General features: G+C 46.4%; 1 protein-coding gene across 1 annotated transcript in view; it reads right to left on the bottom strand.

Moving 5' to 3' along the window:
- Positions 1 to 4,097: 4,097 nt before the first annotated feature.
- The window catches only part of LOC137313365 (NACHT, LRR and PYD domains-containing protein 3-like), a 47,522-nt gene continuing 40,216 nt past the window's right edge, over positions 4,098 to 11,403 (bottom strand). The window contains exons 12-14 of the mRNA XM_067979491.1: positions 5,513 to 5,683; positions 4,440 to 4,607; positions 4,098 to 4,267 (exon numbers count right to left, since the gene is read on the bottom strand). Of these exons, the coding sequence (XP_067835592.1) occupies positions 4,171 to 4,267; positions 4,440 to 4,607; positions 5,513 to 5,683 (436 nt within the window). The 3' untranslated portion in view covers positions 4,098 to 4,170. The remainder of the gene's footprint in view (positions 4,268 to 4,439; positions 4,608 to 5,512; positions 5,684 to 11,403) is intronic.

Below are 11,403 nucleotides of genomic sequence, written 5' to 3'. Positions count from 1 at the left end.
CAGACTGAGCCCCACCCTGGGCCCTTCCTGTTTGTACATTGACCCAGTGTCCTACTGCAGCCCAGACTGAGCCCCACCCTGGGCCCTTCCTTTCTGTCCATTGACCCAGTGTCCCACTGCAGCCCAGACTGAGCCCCACCCTGGGCCCTTCCTGTCTGTACATTGACCCAGTGTCCCACTGCAGCCCAGAGTGAGCCCCACCCTGGCCCCTTCCTGTCTGTACATTGACCCAGTGTCCCACTGCAGCCCAGACTGAGCCCCACCCTGGGCCCTTCCTGTTTGTACATTGAACCAGTGTCCCACTGCAGCCCAGACTGAACCCCACCCTGGGCCTTCCTGTCTGTACATTGACCCAGTGTCCCACTGCAGCCCAGACTGAGCCCCACCCTGGGCCCTTCCTGTCTGTTCATTGACCCAGTGTCCCACTGCAGCCCAGACTGAGCCCCACCCTGGGCCCTTCCTGTCTGTACATTGACCCAGTGTCCCACTGCAGCCTAGAGTGAGCCCCACCCTGGCCCCTTCCTGTCTGTACATTGACCCAGTGTCCCACTGCAGCCCAGACTGAGCTTCACCCTGGCCCCTTCCTGTCTGTACATTGACCCAGTGTCCCACTGCAGCCCAGACTGAGCCCCACCCTGGGCCCTTCCTGTTTGTACATTGACCCAGTGTCCCACTGCAGCCCAGACTGAGCCCCACCCTGGGCCCTTCCTGTCTGTCCATTGACCCAGTGTCCCACTGCAGCCCAGACTGAGCCCCACCCTGGGCCCTTCCTGTCTGTACATTGACCCAGTGTCCCACTACAGCCCAGACTGAGCCCCACCCTGGGCCCTTCCTGTCTGTACATTGACCCAGTGTCCCACTGCAGCCCAGACTGAGCCCCACCCTGGGCCCTTCCTGTCTGTACATTGACCCAGTGTCCCACTGCAGCCCAGACTGAGCTCCACCCTGGGCCCTTCCTGTCTGTACATTGACCCAGTGTCCCACTGCAGCCCAGACTGAGCACCACCCTGGGCCCTTCCTGTCTGTACATTGACCCAGTGTCCCACTGCAGCCCAGACTGAGCCCCACCCTGGGCCCTTCCTGTCTGTACATTGACCCAGTGTCCCACTGCAGCCCAGACTGAGCCCCACCCTGGGCCCTTCCTGTCTGTACATTGACCCAGTGTCCCACTGCAGCCCAGACTGAGCCCCACCCTGGGCCCTTCCTGTCTGTACATTGACCCAGTGTCCCACTGCAGCCCAGACTGAGCCCCACCCTGGGCCCTTCCTGTCTGTACATTGACCCAGTGTCCCACTGCAGCCCAGACTGAGCCCCACCCTGGGCCCTTCCTGTCTGTACATTGACCCAGTGTCCCACTGCAGCCCAGACTGAGCCCCACCCTGGGCCCTTCCTGTCTGTACATTGACCCAGTGTCCCACTGCAGCCCAGACTGAGCCCCACCCTGGGCCCTTCCTGTCTGTACATTGACCCAGTGTCCCACTGCAGCCCAGACTGAGCCCCACCCTGGGCCCTTCCTGTCTGTACATTGACCCAGTGTCCCACTGCAGCCCAGACTGAGCCCCACCCTGGGCCCTTCCTGTCTGTACATTGACCCAGTGTCCCACTGCAGCCCAGACTGAGCCCCACCCCGGGCCCTTCCTGTCTGTACATTGACCCAGTGTCCCACTGCAGCCCAGACTGAGCCCCACCCTGGGCCCTTCCTGTCTGTACATTGACCCAGTGTCCCACTGCAGCCCAGACTGAGCCCCACCCTGGGCCCTTCCTGTCTGTACACTGACCCAGTGTCCCACTGCAGCCCAGACTGAGCTCCACCCTGGGCCCTTCCTGTCTGTACATTGACCCAGTGTCCCACTGCAGCCCAGACTGAGCCCCACCCTGGGCCCTTCCTGTCTGTACATTGACCCAGTGTCCCACTGCAGCCCAGACTGAGCCCCACTCTGGGCCCTTCCTGTCTGTACATTGACCCAGTGCCCCACTGCAGCCCAGACTGAGCCCCACCCTGGGCCCTTCCTGTCTGTACATTGACCCAGTGTCCCACTGCAGCCCAGACTGAGCCCCACCCTGGGCCCTTCCTGTCTGTACATTGACCCAGTGCCCCACTGCAGCCCAGACTGAGCCCCACCCCGGGCCCTTCCTGTCTGTACATTGACCCAGTGCCCCACTGCAGCCCAGACTGAGCCCCACCCTGGGCCCTTCCTGTCTGTCCATTGACCCAGTGCCCCATTGGGGACCATCCAGTCCCGGATATCCGGCAGAATCAGCGCTGTGGGACCGGGTGACTGAGTCTCGTGACCCTGTCGCTGGGTCTCTGACGTCACAATGGGAGACGACGCTCGCTCAGCTCGAGCTGGAAACCGTTAAAGGGCCGTTCGGATTTTCACCTGGAGCGCGGCCGGTTAAAGGGGAGGGACAGAGAATCGGCCAAAAATGTTCACATAATGAGACCAGGAATGGTTATAAATTGAAATGTTCATATAATGAGACCGGGAATGGTTATAAATTGAAATGTTCATATAATGAGACCAGGAATGGTTATAAATTGAAATGTTCATATAATGAGACCAGGAATGGTTATAAATTGAAATGTTCAATTAATTAGACCAGGAATGGTTATAAATTGAAATGTTCATATAATGAGACCAGGAATGGTTATAAATTGAAATGATCATATAATGAGACCAGGAATGGTTATAAATTGAAATGTTCATATAATGAGACCAGGAATGGTTATAAATTGAAATGTTCATATAATGAGACCAGGAATGGTTATAAATTGAAATGTTCATATAATGAGATCAGGAATGGTTATAAATTGAAATGATCATATAATGAGACCAGGAATGGTTATAAATTGAAATGTTCATATAATGAGACCAGGAATGGTTATAAATTGAAATGTTCATATAATGAGACCAGGAATGGTTATAAATTGAAATGTTCATATAATGAGACCAGGAATGGTTATAAATTGAAATGTTCATATAATGAGACCAGTAATGGTTATAAATTGAAATGTTCATATAATGAGACCAGGAATGGTTATAAATTGAAATGTTCATATAATGAGACCAGGAATGGTTATAAATTGTAATGTTCATATAATGAGACCAGGAATGGTAATGAATTGAAGTGTTCATATAATGAGACCGGGAATGGTTATAAATTGAAATGTTCATATAATGAGACCGGGAATGGTTATAAATTGAAGTGTTCATATAATGAGACCAGGAATGGTTATAAATTGAAATGTTCATATAATGAGACCAGGAATGGTTATAAATTGAAATGTTCATATAATGAGATCAGGAATGGTTATAAATTGAAATGTTCATATAATGAGACCGGGAATGGTTATAAATTGAAATGTTCATATAATGAGACCAGGAATGGTTATAAATTGAAATGTTCATATAATGAGACCAGGAATGGTTATAAATTGAAATGTTCATAAAATGAGACCAGGAATGGTTATAAATTGAAATGTTCATATAATGAGACCAGGAATGGTTATAAATTGAAATGTTCATATAATGAGACCAGGAATGGTTATAAATTGAAATGTTCATATAATGAGACCAGGAATGGTTATAAATTGAAATGTTCATATAATGAGACCAGGAATGGTTATAAATTGAAATGTTCATATAATGAGACCAGGAATGGTTATAAATTGAAATGTTCATATCATGAGACCAGTAATGGTTATAAATTGAAATGTTCATATAATGAGACCAGGAATGGTTATAAATTGAAATGTTCATATAATGAGACCAGGAATGGTTATAAATTGAAATGTTCATATAATGAGACCATGAATGGTTATAAATTGAAATGTTCATATAATGAAACCGGGAATGGTTATAAATTGAAGTGTTCATATAATGAGACCAGGAATGGTTATAAATTGAAATGTTCATATCATGAGACCGGGAATGGTTATAAATTGAAATGTTCATATAATGAGACCGGGAATGGTTATAAATTGAAATGTTCATATAATGAGACCAGGAATGGTTATAAATTGTAATGTTCATATAATGAGACCAGGAATGGTTGTAAATTGAAGTGTTCATATGATGAGACCAGGAATGGTTCGAAATTGAAATGTTCATATAATGAGACCGGGAATGGTTATAAATTGAAATGTTAATATCATGAGACCAGGAATGGTTATAAATTGAAATGTTCCACACTTCGTCCGGGTCTGGATTCCCGCAGTGACTCCAGGTGTCTCCTTCCGTTTGAACTGAACTGATTCTCCCTCAACCTGAAACAGATTAAAGATTAAACAGGAAATAAACAGATTGAACAACAGTGTAAATAACAGGGAGACTGGGGTTAATATTTCAATAATAATTACAGACAAATATTACCCATAAAAGGGCCTGAATCCCAGTGATATTTTATTTATTACATTAAACATTAACACAAACACTCACCCGATCCGCTCCAGACTCCTGCGGGTCAGTATGAGGGAGCGGAGAGCGGGGACAGATCGGTCTGTGAAGGAGTTTAATCCCAGGGACAGACCCGTCAGTGACCGGTTTGTCCTGAGAGCGGAGACAAGATCTTCGGTGCAAGAATCTGTGAGACCGACATCATCCAGACTGAGGATCAGAGAGACAGAAATCACAGGAATCAGGGTAAATCCCCAGTGTTTATTAATAACACTATTACTGATACTAATAATAATGTACAGTGTTTATTAATAACACGATTACTGATACTAATAATAATGTACAGTGTTTATTTATAACACTATTACTGATACTAATAATACTGTACAGTGTTTAATAATAAAACTGTTACTGATACTAATAATGTACACTGTTTTTTAATAACACGTATTGATGCTAATAATAATGTACAGTGTTCATTGAGAACACTATTACTGATATCAATTATAATGTATATTAATAACACTATTATTGATCATATTAATAATGTCGATTATTAGTAGCACTATTAGTGATACTGATATGTATGTACAGAGGTCATTAATAACACTATTTCTGATACTAATAATAATGTACACTGTTTAATAACACTATTACTGATACTAATAATTATATAAACTGTTTATTAATAACACTATGACTGATATTAATATTAATGTACAGTGTTTATTAATAACACTATAACTGATACTAATAATAATGTCGATTATTAGTGGCATTATTACTGATCCTAATAATAATGTACAGTGTTTATTAATAACACTGTTATGGATACTATCAATAACGTAGTTTATTAGTAGCACTATTACTGATACTGATAATAATGAACAGAATTTATTAATAACACCATTACTGATACTAATAATGATATGCAATGCTTATTAATAACACTCTTACTGATACTAATAATAAAGTACACTGTTTAATAACACTATTACTGATGCTAATAACAATATACACTGATTATTAATAACACTATTACTGATATTAATTATAATGTACAGTGTTAGTCATCCAGTTATTACAAACACAATCTCAAACAGTCTGATACTTACTGCAGTTTCTGTATTTTACAGTTTGGGTTCTTCAGAGCAGCAAACAATAGTTTCACTCCTGAATCTCCCAGTTCATTAATACCCAGGTTCAGATCCGTCAGTGACCGCTTTGTACTGAGAGCGGAGGAGAGATCCTTGGTGCAAGAATCTCTCAGACCGATATCCCATTTGCTGGGGATCAGAGACAGCGAAATAACAGGAATCAATGTAAATCCCCAATGTTTATTAAGAACACTATTGCTGATACTAATAATAATGTACAGTGTTTATTAATAACACTATTACTGACACTTTTATCCCTATCACCCTGAAAACTAATCCTCTTCAAGTACATGTCCAATTACCTTTTGCAAGTTCCTTTAAGCAAGTGCGTTCCAGATCTTCAAAAATATCTCTGTGAAAGGATTTCTCCTCATTTCCCCTCGAGTTCGTTTGAAATTATTTTAAATCTATGCTCTCTGGTCACTGACCAAGTTGCCAAAGGAAACAGTTTCTCCCTATTTGCTCTGTCAACACCCCTCATAATTTTGACCACCTCTATTCGATCTCCCCGTAACCTTCTCTGGTCTGAAGAGAACAATCCCAGCTTCTCCAATCTCTCCACACAACTGAAGTCCCTCACCCCTGGTATAATTCTGGTAAATCTCCTGTGCACCCTTTTCAAGGCCTTGACATCTTTCCTAAAGTGTGATACCCAGAATTGAAAACAATACTCCAGCTGGGGCCTAACCAGTGATTTGTAAAGGTTTAGCTTGGCTTCCTTGTTTTTGTATTCAATGTCCCTATTTATTAAACCAATTATCCCAGGCGCTTTCTTCACCGCATTACCAACTTGCCCTGTCACCTTCAAAGATTTGTGAATATGCGCCCCCAGGTCCCTCTGTTCTTCCTCCTCCCTCAAAATACCATTTAGATTATCCTGTCTCTCCATGTTGTTCCACCCAAAGTGCATCACTTCACACTTATCCGTGTAAAATTGCATCTGCCTTGTGTGTGCCCATTTCAACAATCTGTCTATGTCCTCCTGAAGTCTGCTTCTGATGTGTAACACGCTCGAGGGGTTGAATGACCTCGTCTTATTTAAAATCATTTCCTCGAGGGGCTGAATTGCCTCCTCCTGTTCCAACGTAACAGGCTCCAGGGGCAGAATGGCCTCCTCCTGGTTCTGTGCAACAGGTTCGAGGGGAGGAATTGCCTCCAACTGTTACTATGTAACTGGCACGTGGGGCTGACTGGCCTCCTCCTGTTCCTGTGTAACAGACTCCATGGGCTGAATGGCCTCCTCTTGTTCCTATGTCACAGACTCCAGGGGCTGAATGGCCTCCTCCTGTTCCTGTGTAACAGACTCCAGGGGATGAATGGCCTCCTCCTGTTCCTGTGTAACAGACTCCAGGGGCTGAATGACCTCCTCCTGTTCCTATGTAACAGACTCCAGGGGCTGAATGGCCTCCTCCTGTTCCTATGTAACAGACTCCAGGGGATGAATGGCCTCCTCCTGTTCCTATGTAACAGACTCCAGGGACTGAATGGCCTCCTCCTGTTCCTGTGTAACAGACTCCAGGGGCTGAATGACCTCCTCCTGTTCCTATGTAACAGACTCCAGGGGATGAATGGCCTCCTCCTGTTCCTGTGTAACAGACTCCAGGGGCTGAATGACCTCCTCCTGTTCCTATGTAACAGACTCCAGGGGCTGAATGGCCTCCTCCTGTTCCTATGTAACAGACTCCAGGGGATGAATGGCCTCCTCCTGTTCCTATGTAACAGACTCCAGGGACTGAATGGCCTCCTCCTGTTCCTGTGTAACAGACTCCAGGGGATGAATGGCCTCCTCCTGTTCCTGTGTAACAGACTCCAGGGGATGAATGGCCTCCTCCTGTTCCTGTGTAACAGACTCCAGGGGCTGAATGACCTCCTCCTGTTCCTATGTAACAGACTCCAGGGGCTGAATGACCTCCTCCTGTTCCTATGTAACAGACTCCAGGGGATGAATGGCCTCCTCCTGTTCCTATGTAACAGACTCCAGGGGATGAATGGCCTCCTCCTGTTCCTGTGTAACAGACTCCAGGGGCTGAATGACCTCCTCCTGTTCCTATGTAACAGACTCCAGGGGCTGAATGGCCTCCTCCTGTTCCTGTGTAACAGACTCCATGGCCTGAATGGCCTGCTCCTGTTCCTGTGTAACAGACTCCAGGGGCTGAATGGCCTCCTCCTGTTCCTGTGTAACAGACTCCAGGGCCTGAATGGCCTGCTCCTGTTCCTGTGTAACAGACTCCAGGGCCTGAATGGCCTCCTCCTGTTCCTATGTCACAGACTCCAGGGGCTGAATGGCCTGCTCCTGTTCCTGTGTAACAGACTCCGGGGGCTGAATGGCCTCCTCCTGTTTCTATATAACAGACTCCAGGGACTGAATGGCCTCCTCCTGTTCCTATGTCACAGACTCCAGGGGCTGAATGGCCTCCTCCTGTTCCTGTGTAACAGACTCCAGGGGCTGAATGGCCTCCTCCTGTTCCTGTGTAACAGACTCCAGGGGATGAATGGCCTCCTCCTGTTCCTGTGTAACAGACTCCAGGGGATAAATGGCCTCCTCCTGTTCCTGTGTAACAGACTCCAGGGGATGAATGGCCTCCTCCTGTTCCTATGTCACAGACTCCAGGGGATGAATGGTGAGCTTCTGTTCTTGAGTTAAAGTTTGAAGAGACTGAATGGTCCCCTGCTGTTACAGTGTAACAGGCTCGACGCACTGAATGGCCTTTTTCTGTTCCTGTGTTACAGGCCCGATGGTCTTAATGGCCTCCTCCTGTTTCTACAAAACATATTACAGTCGCTGAATGGCCTTCTCCTCTTCCTGTATAACAGGCTCGAGGGGCTGAAAGGCCTCTTCCTGCTCTGTGTAAGCGGCACGAGGGGCTGAATGGCCTCCTCCTACTCCTCTGTAACAGACTCGAGGGGCTGAATCGCCTCCTCCTGTTCCTGTGTAACAGGCTCGATGGAATGAATGGCCTCCTCCTGTTCCTGTGTAACAGGCTCGAGGGGTTGAACGGCCTCCTCCTGATCCTGTGTAACAGATTTGAGGGGCTGAGTGGCTACTCCTGTTACTGTGTAATGGGCTTGAGGGGCTGAATGGTCTCCTGCTGTTACTGCGTAACAGCTTCGAGAGGCTGAACGGCCTCCTCCTGTTCCTATGTAAACAACCTGCTTGTTTTTATACTCGAGGCCTCTATAATTTTAAACCGGTTTCTCAACCAGTCCTGCAACCTTCACAGATTTGTGTACATGCACCCCCAGGTCTATCTGTTCCTGCACCCCCTTTAGAATTGTACCATTTAGTTTACATTGCCTCTCCTCATTCTTCCTGCCAAGATGTATTACTTCTCTGCGTTAAATTTCATGTTCCATGTGTCCGCCCATTTCACCAGCCTGTCTATGTCCTCTTGAAGTCTATTACTATCCTCCTCACTGTTTACGATACTTGCAAGCTTTGTGTGATCTGCAAATTTTGAAATTATTCCCCATTATAATTTCTCCCGTCTCAGCCTCTCAGGGACCAACGTTTTGCTTGGAGTCATAGAGTCATAGAGCACGGATAGAGGCCCTTCGGCCCATCGTGTCTGCGCCGGCCATCAAGCCCTGTCTAATCTAATCCCATATTCCAGCATTTGGTCCGTAGCCTTGTATGCTATGGCATTTCAAGTGCTCATCCAAATGCTTCTTGAATGTTGTGAGGGTTCCTGCCTCCACAACTCTTTCAGGCAGTGAGTTCCAGACTCCAACCACCCTCTGGGTGAAAAAGTTCTTTCTCAAATCCCCTCTAAACCTCCCGCCTTTTACCTTGAATCTATGCCCCCTTGTTATAGAACCCTCAACGAAGGGAAAAAGCTCCTTCGTATCCATCCAATCTGTGCCCCTTATAATTTTGTACACCTCAATCATGTCCCCCCTCAGCCTCCTCTGCTCCAAGGAAAACAAACCCAATCTTCCCAGTCTCTCATCATAGCTGAAGCGCTCCAGCCCTGGTAACATCCTGGTGATTCTCCTCTGCACCCTCTCCAAAGCGATCACATCCTTCCTGTAGTGTGGCGACCAGAACTGCACACAGTACTCCAGCTGTGGCCTAACCAGTGTTTTATACAGCTCCATCATAACCTCCTTGCTCTTATATTCTATGCCTCGGCTAATAAAGGCAAGTATCCCATATGCCTTCTTTACCACCTTATCTACCTGTTCCGCCGCCTTCAGGGATCTGTGAACTTGCACACCAAGATCCCTCTGACCCTCTGTCTTGCCTCGGGTCCTCCCATTCATTGTGTATTCCCTTGCCTTGTTAGTCCCTCCAAAGTGCATCACCTCGCATATTTCCGGGTTAAATTCCATTTGCCACTGTTCCGCCCATCTGACCAACCCATCTATATCGTCCTGCAGACTGAGGCTATCCTCCTCGCTATTTACCACCCTACAAATTTTTGCATCATCAGCGAACTTACTGATCATACCTTTTACATTCATATACAAGTCGTTAATGTAGACCACAAACAGCAAGGGACCCAGCACCGATCCCTGTGGTACCCCACTGGCCACAGGCTTCCAGTCACAAAAACAACCTTCGACCATCACCCTCTGCCTTCTGCCACTAAGCCAGTTTTGTATCCAAAGTGCCAAGGCACCCTGGATTCCATGGGCTCGTACCTTCTTGACCAGTCTCCTGTGGGGGACTTTATCGAAGGCCTTACTGAAATCCAAGTATACCACATCCACTGCGTTACCCTCATCCACACACCTAGTCACCCCCTCAAAAAATTCAATCAAATTAGTCAGACATGATCTTCCCTTGACAAAGCCATGTTGACTATCCCTCATTAATCCTTGCTTCTCCAAGTGGAGACTAATTTTGTCCTTCAGAATTTTTTCCAATAATTTTCCTACCACTGATGTTAGGCTCACTGGCCTGTAGTTCCCCGGTTTTACCCTAATCCCCTTCTTGAATAATGGCATTACATTAGCGGTTCTCCAGTCCTCTGGCACATCCCCTGTGGCCAGAAAGGTTCTGAATATATGTGTCAGAGCCCCCGCAATCTCCTCCTTTGCCTCACACAGTAGCCTGGGATACATTTCGTCCGGGCCTGGGGATTTATCCATTTTTAGGCCTGCTAAAACCGCCAATACCTCCTCCCGCTCGATGTTAATATGTTCGAGTATATCACAGTCCCCCTGCCGTATTTCTATGTCTACATCGTCCTTCTCCATAGTGAAAACAGATGCAAAAAATTCATTTAGAACCCCTCCTACATCTGCCGGCTCCACACACAGATTGCCATTTTTGTCCCTAATGGGCCCTATTTTTCCCTAGTCATCCTCTTACCCTTAATATACTTATAAAACATCTTAGGATTTTCCTTTATTTTGCTCGCCAGTGTTATTTCATGGCCCCTCCTTGATCTCCTAATTTCTTTTTTAAGTATCCCCCTGCACTTTTTGTACTCCTCTAGGGCTTCCTCCGTCTTTAGCCTTTTTTAACTGCCAAAAGCCCTCCTTTTTTTCCTAATCCATTCTCGTATATCCCCTGACATCCAAGATTCCCTGGAGTTCTTGGAACCACCCTTGACCTTTACGGGAACATGTTGCCATTGTATGGTCTCAATCTCCCTTCTGAAAGACTCCCATTGCTCCGATGCGGATTTTCCTACAAGCAGCTGATCCCAATCCATTTTGGCCAGATCCTGCCTTATCCTATTAAAATCGGCCTTCCCCCAATTTAGAACCTTTATTTCCGGCCCCTCCCTGTCCTTTTCCATGACCACCTTAAATCTCACCGAATTATGGTCACTGTCACCAAAGCGCTCACCTACTAGCACTTCTTCCACTTGGCCGGCCACATTCCCTAGAATTAGGTCCAG

Source organism: Heptranchias perlo, unplaced genomic scaffold (assembly GCF_035084215.1).
Source record: "Heptranchias perlo isolate sHepPer1 unplaced genomic scaffold, sHepPer1.hap1 HAP1_SCAFFOLD_47, whole genome shotgun sequence".
NCBI classification, from domain to species: Eukaryota; Metazoa; Chordata; class Chondrichthyes; order Hexanchiformes; family Hexanchidae; genus Heptranchias; species Heptranchias perlo.
The sequence above is the reverse complement of the archived record's forward strand: the minus strand, read 5'-3'. Positions and strand labels throughout refer to the sequence as shown.